The 24,900-nt window shown below is 38.9% G+C and overlaps 1 protein-coding gene across 2 annotated transcripts in view; it reads right to left on the bottom strand.

The window, feature by feature from the left end:
• LOC104241257 (uncharacterized protein At5g08430-like) overlaps positions 1-16,915 on the bottom strand; it is a 37,628-nt gene extending 20,713 nt beyond the window's left edge. Inside the window, exons 1-2 of one of the 2 annotated variants that reach the window (XM_009796184.2) lie at positions 16,567-16,915; positions 16,227-16,387 (exon numbers count right to left, since the gene is read on the bottom strand). In XM_009796184.2, the coding sequence (XP_009794486.1) occupies positions 16,227-16,333 (107 nt within the window). In that variant the 5' untranslated portion in view covers positions 16,334-16,387; positions 16,567-16,915. The remainder of the gene's footprint in view (positions 1-16,226; positions 16,388-16,566) is intronic. The other variant, XM_009796186.2, reaches the window with a different exon arrangement.
• Positions 16,916-24,900: the final 7,985 nt, after the last annotated feature.

The raw sequence follows: 24,900 nt of genomic DNA, 5'->3' as shown, positions 1-24,900 counted from the left end.
ACTACCGGAGAGATTACTCTCAATGTGGCCCGACTACCGGAGAGATTACTCTCAATGTGGCCCGACTACCGGAGAGATTACTCTCAAAACGGCCCGACTACCGGAGAGATTACTCTCAAAACGGCCCGACTATCGGAGAGGCCAACTTAGGGTGCAAAGGGACTCATATGTCCACCTTAAGATTGGAAAGTTATAGTTCCTTTTAAGGACAAACCCACGAAGAGGTCAACTTAAGGTGCAAAGGCACTCATATGTCCACCTTAAGATTGGAAAGTAATAAAGCTTCAACTCGAAGACTTCATGGACTTGATGACATTGACTTGAACATTTGGAAAACTTTGAAGATTCAGGGGACTTTGCAGACTTCAACTTGAAGACCGGCAAACTTGAAGATTCGGCGGACTTTGACGTTTCAATCTAAAAAATTGAGGGCTCAGATACTTCCACTTGAAGACTGACGAGTTTGAGGACCTCAACTTGAAGATTTCAACTTGGAGACCTGGAGGGCTTAGATATCTCAACTTGAAGGGTGGCGAACGTGGAGACTTCAGCTTGAAGACCAACGAACTTGAAGATTTCAACTTGGAGACTTCGAGGGCTTAAATGTTTCAGCTTCTCTTTTGATTCGCATAATTTACGGCTTTAAGCGCTTGAAACAAAAGATTCATATTTTGTCGTGGGAGAGTCCAAATAATGAACCATTTGATTTCTCAAAAATTAGACTTCAATATCTAAAATATATCCAAAATTTAGAATCAAACACCTTCAGAATCGCCCCAGATAATATTTTGAAACCAACTTTAGATTCCACCACGTTGAAAATTTCAGATTCGCGCAGCCTCACCAAAAAAATCCATATCTTGGTGTAGAAATATCGAAATTGCAAACCGTTTGATTTCTTGAAAACTAGACTTCAAGATCTAGAACATATCCAAAGTTCTCAATCAAACAACTTCAAAATCGTCTCCGATAATATTTTGAAACCAACTTTAGATTCCACCACGTTGAAAATTTCAGATTCGCGCAGCCTCACCAACAAAAATCATATCTTGGTGTAGAAATATCGAAATTGCAAACCGTTTGATTTCTTGAAAACTAGACTTCAAGATCTAGAACATATCCAAAATTCTCAATCAAACAACTTCAGAATCGTCCCAGATAATATTTTGAAATCAACTTTATATTGCACCACGCTATCAATTCCAAATTTGCGCAGTCTCACCAAAAAATTCATATCTCGGTGTAGAAATATCGAAATTGCAAACCGTTTGATTTCAAGAAAACTAAACTTCAAGATCTAGAACATATCCAAAATTCTTAATCAAACAACTTCAGAATCGTCCCAGATAATATTTTGAAATCAACTTTATATTGTACCACGCTATCAATTCCAGATTTGCGCAGTCTCACCAAAAAAATTCATATCTTGCTGTAGAAACATCGAAATTACAAACCGTTTGATTTTTTGGAAACCAAACTTCGAAATTTAAATCATATCCAAAATGCAGATTTTAATACCTTAAGGATAGTTTCAGATAATATTCCAAAGTCTAACGTAAAATTTTGACACGCTGATGATTTCAGGTTGCGCGACTTCACCAAAACTTTTGTATCTTGGTATGGAAGCCTCGAGATTGGAAGATGTCTCACTTGCCATTAATCGAAATTTAAGAGCTATATTCTCACAAATATCTTGGGTTCAAGTCTCACTGAATTTAAAACGTTGTGCCAAGCAATCTTTTCTTTATACTTGTGTTTCCTTTCGACGCCTCTCTTCCCTCTCCCCCCCTTTTTTAAGGCAGAGGGCGGACTTGGAGATCAACAAACTTGAAGGTTTGGCGAACCTGAAGACATAGAGAATTCCTGGACTTCAATGCAAATACTTGACATCCTCCTAAAATTGGCTCATTGAAGATATCAATTTAACAGGGAGGGTTGCCCCCTTTAAATCAAATGAGATTAAAGTTCAACGGGAGGATGACATTTCAGCTTGATCTTACATTCCTTCGTACTTCATTCGAACAACAATTGGGGCAATATGTATCTTTTGAACTTACGCGACTGAACTTAGAATGAAACTCTAAGCTGCCTACGTATCTCGGTGAAGAGGATCAAGTCATACCGTAGTTCAGACTAGGTGATTTTTTTTTATGTCCTAACTTTTGCCTAGGCCGCCTTTTTCGAAGTTTTCAACCTAGCAAACTCCTTTTTTTATGTGGGGGCCATACACAGTTTAGACTCATGCGGGCCAGGAGTGTAGCAACATGCAATTTAGGCTCATGCGTCAAGACGCGTTGCAACTTCAAGGATAATAATTCTTTAAAAACTTTCCATTGATAGGGCCGATTCTCGTGCCATCTGCATCAACCAACTTGTAAGCCCCACTTGAGTAAGCTTCTTGTACGATATATGGCCCATCCCATTTTGAAGTGAACTTCCCTACAGGTTTATGGGAAGTAATTATGGGTCTTCGTACGGTAAGGACTTGATCTCCTACTTGAAAGGATCTCAGGCGAACTCTTTTATTGAAGGCGCGAGACAATCGAGCTTGATAACATTCAAGACTCTGTTGAGCTTCCAACCTCTTCTCATCGAGAACCTCCAACTCTGTTAATCGAAGTCGAGCATTTTCTTCATCAATAATCCCTTCTTGAATAGCCAGTCGTAACGAAGGTATTTGACGCTCAAGTGGCAAGACGGCTTCGACTCCATAAACGAGTGACTAGGGAGTCGCCTGTGTTGGCGTGCAGTGAGTCGTCCTATATGCCCATAGAGTTTCTTCCATACGGTCATTCCAATCTCGTTTGGATTTGGAGATGACTTTCTTTAGCAAGTTGCATAGAGTTTTGTTGAATGCCTCAGCTAGACCATTGGCGGCAGCATTGTACATCAAAGAGTTATGTTGCTTGAAGCCAAAGAGATCACAAATCTTATTCATCAACCTATTATCGAATGACTTTCCATTATCCGTTATTATGTAACGAGGAATGCCAAAGCGATAAATAATGTTTACTCGGATGAAATTTGCAACATTTTCCTTCTTTACTTCCTTAAGAGCTACATCTTCAACCCATTTTGAGAAGTAGTCTGTTGCAGCCAGGATGTATAGGTGCCCTCCAGAGGACTTTGGCAGTGGTCCAACAACATCCAATCCCCAAGCGTCAAACGGCCAGGATGCCCCAGTCGGGTGCAACACTTCAGGAGGTTGATGAATAAAATTCGCATGGAATTGACAAGCCTTGCATCTTCGAGCGTAGTCCAAGCAATCTTTTACCATCGTTGGCCAATAAAATCCCATCCTTTTTATATGGAAGTGGAGCTTTGGTCCAGACTGGTGTGACCCACATACGCCAGAATCCGCTTCTTGCAAAGCTTGGAGTGCTTCATCTTCCCCTAAGCATCACAAGAGTACTCCCTTGAATGATCTTCTGTATAGGGTATTTTTGTAGTAAAGGAAGCGAGGTGCACGACGACGGATTTCAGTTCTTCTCCGCGGATTTTCTGGAAGTATCCCATGGCATAAGTAGTCGATAATGGGTTGTCGCCATTCTTCTTTCTCAACTTCAGAAAGAGCGACGAGATGCTTGAGTTAATTTTCTTCCCCCTCCGCCTCATTTGGCAGCGGTACTTTTGGCAGATAGTAACTTGCGCTTGATCAGGTAGGATTAACGATGAAGCTAGGACAGCTAAAGCATTAGCCTTCTTATTTTCTTTCCTTGGCACATGCTGAATAGTCACATCACCGAGCCACCCCATTAATTTTTTAGCGTAATCATGATATGGGCGTAGTTCAGATTTTTGACCTCGTAACTACCTAAAAGCCGATTAAACACTAACTGAGAGTCACCAAAGACTTGCAATTACAACCGCTTCATTTCGACAGCCATTTCGAGCCCAAGTATTAGTGCTTGATACTCAACAATGTTGTTAGAGCAGAGTTGCGCCAACGTAAAAGAGTAGGGCAGAACTTCACCGTGAGAAGTGACAAATACTACACCAGCACCAGCTCCTCCGAGATGTGCAGCACCATCAAAGTACATCTTCCACGGAGGCTGAACTTCGATGACGATGGCGTTCTCATCAGGTAGTTCGTCAGTTAGCTCCCAATCATCAGGTATAGGGTGATCTGCCAAGAAATCCGCTAACGCTTGTCCTTTTATAGCCTTTTGAGATGTACACGATTTCAAATTGTTGAAACTAGAGGTACCACCTTGTTAGTCGATCACTAAGGACAGGTTTGGACATCACGAACTTGATGGGATTTGCTCTAGAAACCAAACGAACGACATGAGCTTGAAAGTAGTGCTTCAACTTTTGGATTGAGAAGACCAGCGCCAAACATAACTTTTCAATTGGCGAATAATTCAACTCGTTTGGTGTCATCATTCTGCTCAAGTAGTAAAGGGAGTTTTCTTTCCCTTCACTATTTTCTTGGGCCAACAGCGCTCCAACAGACCTTTCTTGTGTTGAAATGTCTAACATCAGCGGCTTCCCAAGTATAGGGGCTGCCAGAACAGGAGGCTTCATCAAGTAGGATTTAATGCTCTCAAAGGCATTGCTACACGCTTGGTCCCATTTGAAAGGGACACCTTTCTTCATAAGGCGATTGAATGGTTGGCACCTCCCAGCTAGGTTTGAGATGAATCTCCTAAGGTACGCTAACTTTTCGTGCAGACTTTTCAATTCGTGAATGTCCCTAGGCTCGAGCATTTTCAAGATTGCTTCTACTTTGGCTCGATCAATTTCAATCCCTCGATGTCGAACAATGAAACCAAGGAACTTTCCGGAAGTAACTCCAAAGGCGCGTTTCAATGGATTCATCCTAAGTTGGTACCTCCGGAGCAACTCAAACACCATTCTCAAGTCTTTCAAGTGGTCGTCCTTCTCTCTTGATTTTACCACCAAGTCGTCAACATAGCATTCGACATTCTTGTGGATAAAATCGTCAAAAATATTATGCATAGCCCTTTAGTAAGTAGCACCAGCGTTTTTCAAGCTAAAAGGCATTATCTTGTAGCTATAAATACCCTTGAGGGTACGGAATGCAGTAAGTTCTTCATCTTTTGGCGCCATGAGAATTTGGTTATAGCCTGATGAACCGTCCATAAATGACATTGCCTCGTACCCAGTAGTAGCATCGATCATCAGTTCTGGAATGGGAAGCGAGAACTCATCTTTGGGACACACATTGTTAAGATCCCTAAAGTCAACGCACACTCGAATCTGGCCACTTCTCTTCCTTACAGGGACAATACTTGAAACCCATGTTGGGTATTTAACTTCACGAATAAAGCCAGCTTCGATGAGTTTGTTAACTTCGGTTTCGATCAAGGGAACCAAGTCCGGCCAAAAATGCCTTTGAGCTTGTTTAACAGGGCAAGCACCATTTTTGACTGCAAGGTGATGGACTGCTACTTTCGGGTCCAAGCCAGGCATCTCTTTGTAACTCCAAGCAAAGACGTCCCTGAACTCCTTGAGTAACTCAATATAAGTGATCTCTTCATCAGCTTCTAGTAAAGCACTTAGGTAGGTGGGTCTTGGTTCTTCATCGGGGCCAAGGTTAACTTCTTTTAAGGCATCAATTGTCGTCTTCACTCCTTCTTCAAGTTTAGGTGGAGCATCCTTCGCATCTTCATCTTCTTGAGGGTCCCCATCGTTGAAAAATATGTGATAACACGGTGAAGCATCCTCCAATTCCGCATTATCCTCCATTGAAAATGGAACGACATTCTCGACTTGTACAGTAACATGATACGAAGAACCCACACTTTCTTCATCTTCGTCACGTTCCTTAGTGTAGACCACAGTATATGGCTTTACCTTCAGTACTTCTTTACATGAAACCACAAGTTTTGTTTGTCGCCTCATTCTAGAAGGAACCAAACTTTGGAAATCCTTAGAGATCTCCTGGATTTTGGGTGAAGCGGGTGTTCTTATGCTTTGAAAATTTCTCCGAAACTTATTCCCCTTCTTTAATGGACCCAATCTTTCAAACACGGTGTGGAAAGAGTAAGAAACTTGAATAATTTCATTCATATTTTTGAATGTCATATAGATGGATACAAGAAGAAGTTAGAAACAAAATCCCTTAAAATCTAACAAAATCTCATAAAATCTGGGATTATACAAAATAAAATAAAACAAAGAATCAAAATTTGATATGGAAAGATCTTAGAGAATCAAAACTTGATATGGATAAATCTTAGAGGATCAAATCTTGATATGGAGAATATCTTCTTGGAAATCCTCTATCATTCAACACTCCCCCTCAAGCTGGTGAATGGATATCTTCCATTCCTAGCTTGCTTATCAGGTCTTGAAACACATTGTTTGGCAGTCCTTTTGTTAAAACATCGGCCAACTGATCTTTGTAGATACAAATGGTGTACAGATGAGTCCACTATCTAATTTCTCCTTAATGAAGTGTCTATCTACCTTAATATGCTTAGTGCGATCATGCTGTACAGGAAAATGAGCTATACTTATTGCTGATTTATTGTCACAATATAGTCTCATAGGTCCTTCCCATCTTATTTTCAAATCATCAAGGATTATCTTTAACCATAACAACTCAAAAACTCCCATTGCCATAGATCTGAACTCGGATTCTGCACTTGATCTGGCCACCACATTCTGTTTTTTACTTCTCCAAGTCACAAGATTTCCTCCTAAAAAGGTACAGTATCCAGAAGTTGACCTTCGATCCACTAATGAACCAGCATAATCTGCATCAGTATAAGCCTTTAAAACCATGTCTCCTCCTCTTCTGAATAGTATTCCTTTTCCGGGGCTTCCTTTAAGATATTGTAGAATCATGTTCGCCGCTTGGAGATGCATTTCTCTAGGGTCATGCATAAATTGGCTAACGACACTTACAGCAAAAGCATTGTTTGGCCTTGTATGGGACAAGTAGATCAATTTCCCTACAAGCCTTTGATACGAGCCTTTATCTACCACAGAATCTTCGGGAGAATTACACAACCCATGATTATATTCAATTGGTGTGGCCACTGGTTTACACCCTAATTTTCAAATTTCTTTCAACAAATCAAGCACATATTTTTGTTGGGAAATAAAGATTCCTTGTTTAGAATGTGCTACTTCAATTCCCAAAAAATACTTTAATTTTCCAAGATCTTTGATATCAAATTCCTTGAGTAAACAATTCTTCAAATTATGTATCTTCTCCGATAGCCTAGCTTGATCATAACCTTTGTAAATCTTCCAAACCATGCACGGGGTGATTGCTTTAGTCCATAGAGTGTCTTCTTCAGTCTACATACCATTCCTTTCTTGCTTTCAAAACCAGGTGGTACCTCCATATAGATCTCCTCATCTAAATCTCCATGTAGAAAAGCATTTTTAACATCAAATTATTGTAGGTTCCAATTAAAAATCGCAGCCAATGACAATAAGATCCTCACTGTATTCATTTTTGCCATTGGAGCAAAAATCTCCAAATAATCAATTCCATAGGTCTGTGTGTAACCCTTTGCTACCAAACGTGCTTTAAATCTTTCTATGGACCCATCGGACTTGTATTTCACGGTAAACACCCATCTACACCCTACCGACTTTTTCCCTTTTGGTAATTCCACCATTTCCCAAGTTTTATTCTTGTGCAATGCTTCCATTTCCACCTTCATAGCTTCTTCCCACTCTTTGTTACCTAATGCTTCAGACAAATTTTTTGGGACAGGAATTGTGTGGAGGTTACTGAGAAAAGCTTTATGGCTTGGGGATAGATTTTGATATGTCAAGGAAAGGCACAAAAGGTGTTGTGTGCAGGTTCTGGTTCCTTTTCTAAGTGCAATGGGAAGGTCAAGATCATTTGGTTGGTTATGATCTTCATGATCAGTTTGGTTTGGTGTTTCTGATGGTTCAACAGGTTCAGGATAGGTATTAGGAGCAGGAACATGAGGAGATAATTGTGGTTGAGTAGTTTGATCAGTTAGCCTCTTTCTTCTGGAATAAACCTGCAATGGTGGATTACTTTCTTGAATTCCTTTATCTATATCAAGATTAGAAGACTCAATAGGTTCATTAGGATTTAGAGACTCAGATGAGTTAAGAGATGATGACTCAGGCAAGGACATAGATAAGGATTTGTCATGGCTAGGAATAGACAAATCAAGTAGTGATAAGTCTAGAGATTCTTTTCCATCCAATGACTCCCCCTGAATGTAAGAATTTTTAAAAAATGACTCACTTTTATCAAATGTGACATCAGTTGAAACAAAAAACTTTCTTGGTTGATGGTTGGCAACACTTATATCCTTTTTTAGTAGGAAAATATCCAATGAAAACACACTTAGGAGCACGTGGATCTAATTTGCCTCTATTCTGAGAATGAATGTGAACATAGGCAATACTCCCAAAGATTCTAGAAATCAATTTACTAGAATATTCGAAATTCGGGAAGAAACTCCTAAGAGTATCAAGTGGAATCTTAAATTTCAGAATTCTTGATGGTATTCTGTTACTAAGATATGCAGCAGTTAGAACAACTTCCCCCCAATACTGATTTGGAACCCTTTTGTGAAACAATGGTGATCTAGTAATGTCAAGTAACAAACCGTTTCTTCTCTCCGCTATCCCATTTTGTTGAGGAGTATTGACACATGAAGATTCGTGAATAATTCCCTCATTTTTTAAGAAAACAGAGAGGTTTTGATTGAAGTAGTCCTTGGCATTATCAGAACGAAATCTTTTAATTGTCACATCAAATTGGGTTTTAACCAGATTAAAAAATGTAGGAAGAACGTGGCTGACATCTGATTTTTGCTTTAACAAATAGATCCATGCTACTCTTGTACAATCATCAATGAATGACACAAATCATCTAGCACCAGAAATATTAGGAATGGAAGAGGGTCCCCATACATCACTATGAATAAGAGAAAATGGAGTCTGACATCTTTTGTTGCTTATTGGAAAGGCAACACATTTATGTTTTGCGATTTCACAATCTTCACAATGAAAAGACTCAACAACCAAATTTTTGAATAACGATGGAAACATTAGCTTGATTACATAAAAAGAAGGATGACCTAAGCGACGATGATAGAGCCAAACTCTCTCTTTATTGGACATAACAGATTCAGACAAGAATGAACTAGATAAGGAATTCTTAATTGTATCTCCACCATTGTGAAAATCCAGAAAATAAAGACCACCTTTCTCACTAGCACGCATTTATCTCCTTCGTGTCCTGTTTCTGAAATGCACAATATGAAGAGAAAAAGGTTACTTTGCATTTGGAATCTTTGGTGACTTTGTGGACAGAAATGAGATATGCAAATAACTTTGGGACATGAAGAACATTCTTAAGTATCAAAGACTTTCCCAGTTGTATGTCTCCTTGGCCAGCTACCGTAATAACTGAACCATCGGCTATAGTTATTTTTTATAGCTAAGGCAAGGTGAATATGATATAAAGAGATGGGAGGAACAAGTCATATGATCAGTTGCCCCGGAATCAACCACCCACATTGGAGAAAATTTGTCTCTAGCATTAGCAACAAAAGTGGAAGAAATACCTGCAAAGGCCATTGAACAACTACCTGCCGAAGATGATATCTCCAGAGATTCCAGCAATGTCTTCAATTTTTCAATATCTTCTTTGTTGAATTCTGGGACTAATGGACTTTTTTTATTAACCTGAGGGTTGTTAGCAATGTGTGCCTGCGTTCCATCAAAAGTATTCTTGGTTGGAGGTTTACCATTGAGTTTCCAACATCTCTCTCGTGTGCTGGTACTTTTTGCAGTAAGTGCAGTAAAGATTGTCCCTGTTGACAATCGGTTTGAATGAACTTGCGGGCTTGATGGTGCTCTCCAATTGTGAAACTCCAGATTCCTTTTTATTTATCCCTTTTGTCATAAGAGCTGATCCTTCATTTATTTGAGTTTCAAGCATAACACTCCTCCGTCCTTCCTCTGTCCGTATAATGGCCATTGTCTCATTCAATGATGGCAGATCTTCTTTCCCTAAAATTTGCACTCGTACAACATCAAACTCTGCATTTAGCCCTGCAAGAAAATCATAAATCCTTTCTTTTTCAATAAATCTTTTCAAAATTACAGCATCGTCTGTCTAACGCATTTGAATGCATTGATAGTGATCCATCTCTTGCCATAACCCCTATAAAAGGTTAGAATATTACGTGACAGATCAAGCTCCCTGTTTTGTTGCAGATAATTTGTTTTTATTTCATAGATCCTGGCAGCATCATGAACTTTAGAGTATGTCTCCTTCACTGCATCCCAAATTTCCTTAGCAGTATTCAGAAACATAACAGTATCACTAATTTCTGGAAGCATGGAGTTCCATAACCATGACATCACCATTGAATCATGTTCATCCCATGCATCAAACTTGGGGTCTTCTTTGGATGGTCATGTACCGAGGAGATGTCCTAATTTCCCTTTACCTTTTAGAAAGGTACGAACAAGCTGAGACCATTTTAGATAATTTTTCCCATTCAACCGATAAGAGGCTTGAATATTTTGTAAATCTCCCGTTGAAGCTGTAGAGCTATGCTCTACAGTGGCAAAAACATTTTCAGAGACTGGAGTATTCGCAATAGTACTCTCTTCGGACATGGTTTTCAAATGGTTTCAACCCTTGGGCGGAATAAAGAGGACAAATGTGATGAAAAGATGAATGATTGGAAAAAATCTGTCAATAATAAGCCTAAGGCTCTAATACCATGTGGAAAGAGTAAGAAACTTGAATAATTTCATTCATATTTTTTAATGTCATATACATGGCTTTATATACAAGAAGAGGTTAGAAACAAAATCCCATAAAATCTAACAAAATCCCATAAAATCTGGGATTATACAAAATAAAATAAAACAAGAATCAAAATTTGATATGGAAAGATCTTAGAGAATCAAAACTTGATATGGACAAATCTTAGAGGAACAAATCTTGATATGGAGAATATCTTCTTGGAAATCCGCTATCATTCAACATACGGAGGTCCTCACAGGTGATTTTCCAAGTCGATCAAAGACAAAAGGCTTGTTAGAAGCGGCTGACTCATCTTCTACAGTGATATAATTGTTGCTCGCTCTTCTTATTGAGATGCGCACCGGTGACGGTTGCTTGTATCCCAAACCTTCACATGGTTGCCTATTGTAGCTTCTGATAGGAGCTTCCCTAACTTTGACGGCTCATTAGGATTGTATCCAACTTTTGCAAATAGTTTGTAAGCATTAGGGTCAAAACCTTCATTTGTTCGCTTTGTAGGGAGTGCCACATTCTGCAAACGATTTTGGGCTACAAACCCTGCAAGCGGCTTCGAGGACAACTTTACTGCCTCAATTCGTATTACCGGAAGAGTTAACTCCTTTAGCGTGTTAGTTTGGAGATTAGATGATTCTCCCTCGTCTTTCTTCCTTTTAGGGACATATTGGAGCGCAGGACTCACTTTCTTGCCATAAGACGCAATATCCCCTCTATAAGATTTATTCGCGTTGGGTTGTACCTCCTCGGTAACATCTTTGACTCTACCAGTAGTCACTTCGACTCTTTTAGTAGTATTTCAAACATTGATGGTAGGTAGATGGAACCACTTTGTTCTCATGTATCCAAGGCCTTCCAAGCAAGACATTGTATGAAGTCTTTGCATCGATCACATGTAGCCATGCACTTGATTGCATATCTTCAATGGTGATTTCCAGCCTGATCGCGCCTATGGCTCTTTGCCCCCCTTGGTTGAATCCTTGGATCATCACACGACTTTCTGAGAGTTCACTCATGAGAATACCATGTTCTTTCACAGTGCGAATTGGCAAAATGTTCACTGAGGATCCCCCATCAACCAAAATTCGATTTATTCTTTCATCGCGCATATAGCCAACCAGGTATAATGGGCGATTGTCAAGAGTGTCACCTAGTAGAAGATCGCCGTTTGTGAACGTAACCTTTTCCTCGCACGCATTAGCTTCTTGAGGAATAGACTCGATGAGCTTTTCTGAAGATGGTGCTAACGGTAGGTCATCACTCTTTTCTTCCCCTTTATCAGCATTGCAACAAGAGGCTTCAATATCATCACGGGAAATCTTCATGCGGAACCAACATGGCAAGAAATCCTCCAAGGTCACTGGATGTCGTGGCTTTTGAGGGTGGTGCACCTCCACTTTTGCTTTCTTTACGTGCTTAACTGGATTCCATCTCCTCGGTCTTTTCACCATTATTTTCCTTGTTGGTTGTTCCATTGATCCTTTCTGTGGGCTCCTTTTGTGGCGCCTACGACGAGTCACCAATGTCCAACCTTCATCATCCTCAGGTTGATTGACTTCAGCTTTGTCATTCTCCAGTAATTCTTCATCTTTACTTTCTTTAATACCGCATAATTCATCCGGACTAAATAAGCCAAATGTGATAGAGACTTGGTTTGCGCTTGCTTTCTCATCTTCAAGCACGATCTTCTTTTAGCGAGCCAAGTCCATGACTTTGTCCTTGAAGACAAAGCACTTCTCCAGATGATGGCTCACAAGTCGATGGTATTTGCAGTAATTTGGGTCATTTGTTTTTCCAGCTTCATTTGGTCGCTTCATCTCCGGAAGCTCAATGGGACTTAACTCGAGGAGTTCTTCAAAAATAGCTGGCACATCAGAATCCAAAAATGGGTACTCTTTCTCTTGCATTTCTTTTAAAGTCAACTTTCCACATGGCTTATCTTGAAAAGAAGTGGATTTCATATTCTGCTTCTTGCTCACCTTCGTTGTGAACTTCACAGGTGATGTGTTGACATTCATAGCTTCTTTGCTTTCAGACTTGGGTGCAAACTTGCCCCACTTCCTGACTTCTTGCTTGTCATTCCCTTTGCGAGGTTCATAGATGGGCAGCCTTTCATTTCCAGCGGAGGCCATGCTCAATTCCATGTCATGGGCACGAGTTGCAAGTTCTTCAAATGTGTCAGGCTTGATACCTTGCAAGATGTAGCGGAATCCCCAATACATGCCTTGGATGCACATCTCTCTGCCTGAAGCTTCACTAAGTCTGTCTTTGCAGTTAGGCTTGCATTCCTCCAACGATTGATAAAGTTGATAACTGGTTCCCCCTTTCGTTGACGAGTATTTGTAAGTTCTATCATACTCACAGTATGTCTCGTACTATTAAAGCGACTGAGGAACTCTTGCTCTAGTTGATCCCAGCTATCGATAGATCCAGCCTCGAGGTCTGTGTACCGTCAAAAGCATTTCCTTTTAGCGAGCGGACAAACTGCTTAATGAGGTAATCTCCACAAGTCCCAGCATTGTTGCACGTCTCCACGAAGTGCGCCACATGTTGCTTTGGGTTACCTTTACCATCAAACTGTTAAAACTTTGGAGGTTGATAGCCTGCAGGCATCTTCAACATATCGACCCTTGCAGTGTATGGCTTTGCATATGTAAGGGAGGATTTGGCAACAACTTCATATTTGTTCTTAATGGTTCCTTCAATGAACTCCTTCAGTTGATCGATTGGAATCGTCCCTTCAGATGAGATAGGGATAACTTTAGTAGATGCTACTGGTCTTGGGGGAGAGTCACTCTCTAGAACTTCTAGGAGCTTGCCGGGTGCATGGGTGGATTCTTCTTCCATCAAGATTCTCACCCTGTCGGTTAGCTTGTCAATTCTAGCCTCTTGATTTTGCATGCATTTGGTCAATCCAGCGATTGCTTCCGTCAAGTTTGCCAACTGCTCCTCCACAGATGAAGTATTTGTCACCATGGCTTGCATGATTGTTGTGGAAGACTGAGAGTAGCATGGATTTCCACGCAGATTGATCCTTGATTGACTCACGCTATGTGGTGTAAGTGGGGAGGATTCGTCACTTGAAGCATCATCATCTTCTTTCACAACAGAGTGCTTGGATCCGGAGAGGTCAAGCAGAGCAAGAGTTTTCTTGATCTTTTCAGCAACATCGCTTCCTCCTTCAGATGCGTTTGTGGAAGATCTTGCTCCTTTTGAGGATGAAGATCCGAAAATAGGGGTTGATGCGGACGGCACTTGGGGTGCTTGTTGTCCTAAAGAGCTTGCTTTGCTCCTCGTAACTGGTCCGAAGCTTCCAAAGGTGACATCGAGGATGCTTTCCACATCAGCATAGAACCTGGAGTTAGCAGCCGTGGTGGAAGTTGAACCAGAGTTGATTTTCTTTGAAGTCATTTCATTGTTCTTGGACTTTGGTGATTGAAAAGTTGAGATGAGAGGTAGAGATTGTCCCACCGGGCATGCTAGAATTTGTAGACAATAAATTTGCATAGAGAAAATAAAATCAAGACCGAAAATATCGCAACAATCGTAGTATTTTATTTTGAATATTTGAGTGTTACAACAGACTACCCTCCCTAGACCTCACATGTTGGGATCAAACTAGGTTAGTAGTAGTTGTTGTAATCTCTATGGATCCTCTGATTCTTCTTTTCAATAGTAAATAAATTCAAGGGCTTTAGAGCTTGATCTTGAATCTATATTTGTTTCCACGAATGATGATCTTGTTCTTGAGCTTGATTGCTTGAACTTGATCTTGATTCGTTCTTCGTTCTTGAGCTTGAACTTGATTTCTTGAACTTGAACTGATTGCTTGCTCTTGTTTCTTGTTATAACTTCTGGTGTCTTTTCTGGGTTATGAAAACCCTTATTTGTAGTTGTGGAAGGGAGGAGTTGTGATAAGAACAAACTCTTTCCGACCAATCAAATTGAAGTGTGACATGGCCACATTTGATTGGCCAGAACATGTCACTTGCACACGTGGCGCGATTTCATTAGCCTGCTAATGTGACTTGGCATGCCTTGCCATTTTGACACGTGGCATGATCCTATTGGCTCTTCTGTTTGACTTGGTGTGTCACGTCATTTGACACGTGGCACCAAACTAGGCCTCTAGGAAGATGTCATCTTGGGCTTAATGAAGTGGGCTCATCCCTTTAGCCCAATTAAATGGGCTAGCCCAATGGATTAAGACTTATTTACTTAACCCATATGTGTTGGACTTATATAATTAATTCAATTATATTAGCCCATAATATTTATTTTGGCCAATATATCTTGAATTTAAAATATAGTCCAAATTATTTTGTGAATTTAATTTTAATAAAATTTATATGCCTACAAATACCTCTAATTTAATTAGACCCTACCCACTGACCCATATACATTCCAAAAAGCACCAAAACTTCCCAACTTTTAAATTTTTAGTCGCTGACAAGGCATCCTCGCCTCAGCGAAGCACACCTTTCTGAATTTAGAAAAGATTGAAAAATCATCAGGAACCTCCCTTATTTTTTCCATGCAATTTCTGAGAACTGCTATCACGGACCTCTTTTTTTTACCTCCATTTTTCTCTCGGTCCCGCATTCCCTCAAGCTAATCACCTCCCTCCTTTTACACTTCTTGGACTATAGCATCAACAAAGTAAGTCATCGTCCCCTCCCCCTCATATTCATCCCCCAACAATGGACCTTTTGTTTGGGTGATTCATCCCCTCACATTCCAAGATACACTCTTACTTTATCCTTCCACTAAAGGAATATTGACCAGAATTACTATGCCATCCCTTTCTTTCAAAGGTATATACATTGTGCCAGTAAGTAGAGCATGAGGTTAAGAATTACTGTCCACACACAATCCACTCTAGCATCCAAGGCTAGTGGACATCTGTAAATCTACAGACTTTGTCTTTCATAAAAGTCAAGTTGACAAGTTCCTAATAAAAGAAGTCCCAGCTGAAAACTGAATGAATTAACCTGTTCCATTTTTCATTCATTTTTTAAAATTATTGGAACCAACTAACAATGTTTGCAAGCAAGCTTGAGTTTATCCACAGAAATTTATGGTTGGTCACGGAAAAGGAAACAACCTTTCCCCAGAAAGCCAAACAGTGGCTATTACTTCACAAAAAAAGAACTTTTTTTTTTGTAATCAACGAATCTTTTAGGGCCAGTAACGCAAAATATAGAAAAAGACAAGACACAACCTAGGGTTCTGGAAAAAGACAAAAAGTTACCTCCCACCATGCAGAGGGGCAATTTTGACCTAAATTTAGTAAAGGTGTCTTTTTCAACCCAGAAAAAAATTAAACTTCCCACCTTTCATGTCCACGTTTTCATTGACCAAAGTAAAGCCCGAAAAGAAGGAACAAATACTGTAACTTTTATGTTCAGATTAGCTTGCGCCTACCTCAACTGTTTCGACGTATCAAAATAAAATGGGTTTTACTAAAATAACTTACCCATAATCACAAATCATTAGCTCTCCTCCATCTTTACATTCAAAGCACCAATCTTCTGCTATTTCTTCTTTCTTCAATTTCTTGGGCCTGCCCCTCTTCTTCTTCATTTCAAGTTCTTTGATATATATAGGCCAAAAGTTAATTACCTGAGACCCACTTCACTGTAATCAACATAAGCCACTGGTTTAGTTCAGATAATCAAAACTAGAATGCAGATAGATGATTTTTTTTCTTTTTCTTGGTCCAAAAATTTAAAGAAAACAAACCCTTTTAGAAGAAATAGCATAAAATTCTAAAGAAATCACAAGAATCATAACAAAAAAAAACAGAGATTTTTTACCTAGAAAACATGAATGTCGTTTTGATCAACTGAAAGATGTTCACAAAATAAAATAAAAAATCAGCTTTACTTGTCTAACCTTGTTCAATAGAAAGCTGGTACTGCTACCATTGGACAGAAAATTGGGGGGAGAAGAGGGATAAAGAGAAAGACAGATTTTTGTAATTAAGGAATTGAATTGAAGAGAAGAATCCTATTCAGGAAAGAAGAATCAAATGGGATTTGGAGAAATCTATGTTAGATTACAACAAAGTTAAGTTACTGACACACACTAAACAGTTGGCAGAAAAATGGATACAATTGTCAGTTTGGAACGAACAACTAAACAATGTCTATTAGTAATTGCTTATTTTAAAAAAAGTTCGCTTTAGTATAAAAAGAGGCTTTAACTTTATTTAAGAGATGCATTACGGTAATAGTACTAACTTCATTTAATAGACGGAATGTTACAAAAATCTCAAATAAGTCTTAATTTATCAACCTCTAACTATTAATCATAGGTTTATTAAAACTAGTAAAGCATATATAAAATTAAAAACTCAAATAAATAAGATTCTTTCTCTCCAAAAATCACATAGATGAGTCAATATACAATGAGTATGGTTGAAATTCATTAAAAACATATAGATGAGCCAATATACAAAATTTGAGGAATAGTAGAGGTGATTTGGTATCAAAATTCAAGTTAAAATCGAGTTCGAAAATTCCTCTGCGTCACATGTATCACGCATGTATCTCACACACAATTATACATGGATATATATGTGATACACATTTAATACATATATGATACATATGTGATATACAAATGCTGCACATATTTTTTTCATGTTCATCAATTACTTTAAATTTTCAACTCAAACCACCTCAAAACTCCATCAAATCATCCCACAAGTGAGATTCAAGCTCCTTAAGATATACTCAATCTATTCTAATAACACTCACCCAAAAGAAAGCAAAAATTTGACCTTTTTTTGTGCTACAAATAGCTAATTGTCTAATATTGATAATATTTTTCTAATATTAGTAGTATTTTATGAATTGACCAATTTTTGTAATAAGTTACTTATAAATGAACATAGTTTGATAGTTTCCCTTTAATAAACACTAATCTCAAAGGTATTTTTTTTTTTTGTAAAAGATAGCATAAATATTAGATAAAAAACTATATCTAAGTTGTAAAATAAAAGTCTAAGCTAGTTAGTTAATTGAAGGAGAACATTACAAATGAAATTGCATCCACGATCAAGGACAAATAACGTAGCTGATAAATGAAGTTACTTTTAAATGGATAATATTAAACAAAAAATTACTTGACTAAATTTATCACGACTAATTATCGAATTGATCAACTGATTCATTAGTGAATTATTTAGGTGTATAATAATTTAGGGGTATTTTATCTTTTAAAATGCTAGAATTAGGTAATAATTTGAGATATTGCAAATGATCACGTATCATACAATTTACCTATATATCTCACCTCAAATAAAATATAAAATAAGTCGTGTTTTTTATCTCTATGACTTACTATTAAGAATTTTTATTCGATTTTAAAAATTTTAATATTTGGATTCCTATACATTTCAATTAAAGAAAGATTTAATATACGAATTAAATATTTATTAATTTGAAAGTCTTAAATTCTTACATATTTTAAATAAAAAAAGATTTAAATAAATAACCATTTAGTTGATTTCAAATTTTCATATATTAGAATGTGAAACCTATTTTTAAAAAATAAAACATGATGAACGATATTTAGCTAAGGGACTTTTATTTTTAACAAAGTATAGATGTAGATAGATAGATTACTCGTTTACTATAACCTAAAATAAATGATAACTAAGTTAGTATATCGTGTAAAATTACATTAATTATGATTTCAAAAAATTAAGGACTCCTTCACTGTCAATCCGACCCATAGATATAAGATTTTTCTTGAGGCCGGGAATATGTCGGACATTTTACAGTTCCATAGCATGCCTTGTGAAGTCTTTATATGAACTTCACCTTTCTCGACAATATCCAGAGGTTCGTCGTCTGCTAGATAAACTTTTCCGTATTTTCCAGCAATATAATTATGCAATAGTTCCTTGCATGATGTAGAGTGAAAGGATGCACCTGAGTCCAGAATCTAATATTCGATTGGACTCTCTGCATAACAAATTTGTGTATCACCGACTTGTTCAGCAAATGCATTTGCTGAATTTTCTTCCTTCTTGTTCTTTGGTTCTCTACATTGACTATTGTAGTGACCCTTTTTATCGTAATTCCAACAAGTAATGTCCTTGCGATTTTTGGATTGCCCTCTTCTCCTTGACTTTGATCTGCCACGACCATGACTTTGTCCTGTTTGGTTGATTCTCCCCTACTTTCGGTATTAAGAACAGATCCTGGGGAATCACTTGATTCTCTCCGGCTAATATCTTCGCTCAGAACCAAGTCTTTGATATCATTCAATTTGTGTTTGGTACTTCTCGATGAACTGCTAACTACAGTTACCGTTGCAGACCAACTCTCCAGTGGAGATGATAGTAGAATAAATGCCCTGACTTTGCCTTAAATATTATATTAAACTCATTGATATATTCCGTGACAGATCCACCTTCTGTCATCTTTAACTTGAACAATTGATGCATCAAATCGACTTTATTTGAAGCAGATGGCTTCTCGTACATATTTGATAACGCCTTCATCGAGCATGCAGTGGTCTTCTCCTTAATGATGTTAAGCGCCATATTTCGTGTTAGTGTCAAACGAATCACACCAAGAGCTTGGCGATCCAATTGATCACAATCCGCTTTGGTCATATTCTCTTGTTTTATCTCGGTCAGAGGTAAGTATAATTTTTTCTGGTACAAATAATACTCTATTTGCATTTTTCAGAATCCAAAATCTTTGCTATTGAACTTATCAATCTTAACATTCCCTTCTTCCAATGCCATTTTTCTCAATTTTTTATGTGAATAGTGCTTGTGAATAGTAAAGTCGAATACTTCCGTGTAAGAAAAAATATTACAACCGTATAAGGTAGACAACAATCGTTGTTGGTGAGTAGTACTATCACTGTTAATGAATAGTGTTAATAATGATGATCAATAGCGTCACATTATTCTTGTGAATAGTACCTGCACCAATACCATACTTTTCTACCAGAATTACATTGTCTGCATTCTGATACCAGTTGTTGGGAAGCGTGTCAGGCTAATAGAAGAGAAAAAATATTTAAAAGTGAAAAGCAATAAATTACAGAAGACAAGACAAGACAAGATTTACATGGTTCGTTAAATTTTTGCTTATTCCACGATCACACAAAGAAAAGTTCTTTATTAATTGAAGAGAAATAAGAAATTGAGGAATGATCTACAAATGAAAATGCAGACTCCTTTTATAGGCATTTGAATGCCCTGCCGACGTAAGCACTTATGTCATAAGAAAAGAATTCAACTTGCCGTTGTAAGCACTTACGTCATAAGAAATGCCGACGTAAGCACTTACGTCATAACAAAAAAAATTCAAAGATGAATTCTTCCGCTTATCTTTTTTTTTCTCTCTTTGACTTTTTTTTCTTTTGTATTGTCTACTTTTTTTTTATATATATATATATACAACAACATGTTTGATCATATATATATATATATGTTAGAAAATATAATTAGTTTCAGCCTATTAACCAACTTTAAATAAGCCACTGCATACTTGCCTGAAGTTGTGAAGTGTCTATGATATTACTATCGGTCCACGGAACAATTTTGTATTTTGCCCAATTATGAATAGGACTTTGCGTGAAGCCGTCTATGATAAGCAACTTCGTTTCCTTTTGGCATTGGAATTGGTTCTACACTTATCATAGATAATATAGATTGATGCAAAGCTAGCTGCCGTCGAAAATGTCGTGCCGTCACTTACAGGTCACAACTTACAACATAGCAGTAAGAAAGATTAGCACTAAAAGATGTGATGCAATGGATGAGACTACTCTTCCCTTAACTAGAGGTCTCGAGTTTGAGCCCTGAGTATGAAAATATCCTTGTTAGGGAGCGTTTCTCCCAGAATAGGGCCCTACGCAATGTAAATCCGGATATAATCGGACTTCAATGCGGATGCCGAAAATCGGATGAAAACCAAAAAAAATAGTAAGAAAGATTACACTGCTCCCAATCTTCACACACTCCCATTTCAATGTTTAGGAGTATCTCTTTTTTCAAAACTCCTCAAGAGTATCCTTTTTGATATTTAACTTAAAGGGTACGTCAATTAATAGTATTTAATTGAGACAATGATTTTGTTTTTTATTAAATTGATCAAACTGATGTTGAAAAGCAAAATAAGACAAATATTAATACAAGTGTAACAAAAAGAAAATTACGTTGTGCTATTTAGCTTTGATCGTGTACGATTGAATAATCTTAATATAAGTCAAGGATATTACTGTTAAAAGCAACAAGTTGCCATCGAATTAAAAATCAATCGTTTGGTGTTAAATTAGATCTAGTATGTCCAGATTAAACATGAAGAACCAAATATTCAATAATCAATACAATAAACACATCTTAACAACCGTAGAAAAGTAAACGAAACAAACTTACCTCACATACATATGGTTGTATACGTCAAAATCTCACCATAGTGGTCGACCAAGTTGGGAGCTCGCCCAGGTGGTGAAATAGCAAAGAACACCACGACCGACCTCGGGGTCAAATCATCGATAGCGTATGTCAAGTTAATACTGTACTCGAGTAATGACGAAAAGGACATTCGTAGGAAAGCATGTTGGTCAAAGAACACTAATAGAAGTTCTAGGAACTATATATAGATGGGTATAAGCACTAATAAAAAGGGATCTCACACGAGAAACAGTGGCTCGGATTTTCCTCTTTGCTCTCTCACCTGTAATTCTTTTCTGCCTCTGATGTAAGCCCAATTCTTGTGTTTAATATAAGATTATGACATCAATAAATCTGGTACATTCTAATCTTTCGTTATTTCCTGCTATGTATGTTTGGATCCGAAGTTAATTATGTTTGGCTAAGATTTACCTTCTTTATTATTGATAATTGAATTTGGCAAAAGAGTCCTAAACTTTTTTGCCCAAACAATTTGGCGCCGTATGTGGGAATTTCTTAGCCAAATTTTCTAGTTTCCTTTAGATCCAAAGCCGGTGAAACATAATCACCCCACCCAAAAGAGTGGTAAGCAAACCTCACATGCTAACCCAGATCAGCCTGCTACATAAAAGCAGAAGTTATAACCAATATCCACGCAAAGCCCACACGAGAGGACGACACCTGCTGCTCAATCCTATAAAAGAATGGGCACATCCTGCCCTACTCTGACATCCCCCCCCCACACACATCGGATGATCCATGAACAAGATACGACATGTCTCCCCTGTTATGAGTACGAATTAGATGAAATCGAACTGTGACTCAATTTTTACACCGCAACAGTTAGGGCTAACCCAACCCACGCTGAGCTAGTACACCTTTAAAAAGGAAAGGAGAGTTGAATACAACCGCCGAATCTAAAAACCACCATTCCATCACCCACTTAAACGCCAGGCAGAGTGAGCAACGCTATAAGGCTATCGTCGTTCACCGACTCATTGGATCGAGGTAAGGAAAATCTCATTTTGGTTTACCTTCTGTTGTTTGCTTAAACAGGAACACAAGCGCCGCACGGGCAAGCGAGCAAAGGAGCATTCTAATTAGAGACACTGAAAGGAAAATTACTACAAAATAACTCGAATATCGCCCATCTCAAACACTTCAACTTCTGAAAAATGACGCTCCTTAAGTCGTACTCTGTTTCCCTCACCCGGGTTTTGTCCCAATTGGGTTTTCTCGGGGAGGTTTTTAACGAGGCGATGAGGGGGACGTATCCAAGTTCAAGGGATAATTCATCACCCCGCCTAGCGATGAGCTCTCCAGGCCGGACGATGAAGGGACTAGATACGGGGAAATTCCAATATATGCATGAAACGACATACGGTACCCCCCCCCCCAGTTAGCAAAATAACAACATTTTATACTCTCTGACATCATACTCTCCAATACAAGCAAAATTAAGCAAACTGGGACTCACACAGGAAACGCAGAAATTATGCGAACTGGGACTCACCCAAAAAAATGCAGAAATTAAGCGAACTGGGACTCACCCAGAAAACACAGAGGTTAAGCAAAACTGGGACTCCTCTAGGGGACACCCGAAACTCTTCTAAAAAAAGAAGCAAAATCAAATACGCCAAGATCCTCTCTGATGTCTACAAACAGTATAGTAGCCTGTGAATCTCCAAAAAGAAGAGTTCGACCTCACTCGAATTACGACGGGTTAACATTTCGACATCAGCTTGAAATAACACCCTTACGGCCAAAGGCCATCGCTAAAAAGAAGAGTTCGACCTCGTTCGAATCATAACGGATTAATATTTCGACATTAGATCGAAATAACAACCCTACGACCAAAGGCCATCGCCAAAAAGAAGAGTTTGACCTCGTTCGAATCATAACGAGTTAACATTTTGACATTAGCTCGAAATAACACCCCTACGGCCAAGGGCCATCGCCAAAAAGAAGAGTTCGACCTCGTTCGAATCATAACAGGTTAACATTTTGACATTAGCTCGAAATAACACCCCTATGGCCAAGGGCCATCGCCAAATCAACAATAGTTTGATCCCACTCGAATGACTCAAGTCAAGACTAAATTTATCCAAAACAATGAATCCGGATATAACCACGTTGGAGTCAAGGATGAATCTACTTAAAGCGATAAGTCAAAAGTTGATCTCGCCCAAATAGGCGAATCCGATGAGACTCCATTTGGACTCACACGACGAAATCCTAATCGGTCCGGTTAAAATTAACTTCCTTAAAAATTCAGGAATTCACCATGCAAAAATCCGAAAATCTACGCTAAAGATGTATGAAACAAGGGGAAGGGAGAGAAATACAAAGAACGTATAACGACGATAATTCCTTTTATTTAGACAGTTGCGCAAATGGCCGCAGATTATACACGGCTAAAACCGGTCCAGTACAGAAAATACAAAAAAAGACTAAGGTAACAACTTTTCACTCGGTGTCATCACTGTCGTCCTCCCCATCACCATCTCCAGGAAATTCCTCCTCAGGATGAACATCCTTGCTGGCCTCCGGTGTCGTAGGATCGTAGCCACAATTAACACGAGCCTCGCGTACCTTCGCCCGAGCTCCTTCATAAGTGGCCTCAGAAACATTGCCCGCTTCTCACAATCTCTTGTATATGTCACGCTGGGCTTCAACATGGACCCAGAGCTCGAGCAAATAGCAAGGAACAACGACGGAGACAGATTCAACTTGGGCCAACAATTGCGCCTTTTCGGCCTCAAGAGCAGCAACCCGATCTCCCAAGGTTGAAGCTTCTCGATCAATTTCGCCAATGTGTTCTTCGAGCCTCGCCTCCCTTAGCATAGTCGTTGCCCTCTCGGATTCTTGCTTGGATTGAAGGACGCAGATAGTGTCCTCCAATGCCGCAGCCATCGTTGAAGCATACGCCCAAGCACTCTCGGCTCTCTCCAACTCGGAGACCTTTCTCTCCAGCTCGGTTAATTTCCCCATCCACTATGTACTCAAAGCCTCGACTTTGATGGCGTTATGATCCAACTCGGACTGCAATGACAGCACCTTTGCCTGAAGATGCTCACACCCTACGGTGACCCTTTTTCCCAACTTAAGTTCTTCGTCCTTTACACGAAGTAGCTCCTCGAGCTCGCTATTCCTGCGAATAGCCTGCATCAGCTTCTGATACCTCTTCTCCAGTCCTCGCCGAGAGATTGATTACAGGCGTTCGCCCTAAGTCGTTCGTGCATCTTACAACACTTGTTACGGTAGCACCGATACTTCTCCAACATCATCAAAAAACGTTTGGCCCGAGTGTCGGCCCTGCGAGTACTTTCAATCTCCACCATGTATGACTGAAAGCCCAAAAAAGACGAAAAGAGTCGGTAAAGGTCAAGGTTGCCAAAAACAAAAGGAACACAAAAATGAAAGAGGAGAAACTTACCCTCAGGCCCATAACAACCATCTCATGCATCAAATCAACGTCACAGACGTCCCGAAGAGCCTCACACTCTGCGGCAGAGCACAAAATGTCAAACTGCGGTACCAAGTTCTCCGTGTCCCCAAGAAGGTTAATCTCCGACGGAATCTCAAGTGTACAGGACGGACCTCCCGCTCTTACCACCGTGTGGGTAAGGCCCTCCTCAAACATTCTAACATCATCAGGATCAAGGATTCAGACTCGTAGTCGTCGACAACGATACCCTTTCCCCTCTCTGCGGCTGAAGAAGAA

The sequence above is a fragment of the Nicotiana sylvestris genome, chromosome 1 (assembly GCF_000393655.2).
Source record: "Nicotiana sylvestris chromosome 1, ASM39365v2, whole genome shotgun sequence".
In the NCBI taxonomy this organism is placed as follows: Eukaryota; Viridiplantae; Streptophyta; class Magnoliopsida; order Solanales; family Solanaceae; genus Nicotiana; species Nicotiana sylvestris.
This window is presented reverse-complemented; position numbering and strand designations above follow the sequence as displayed.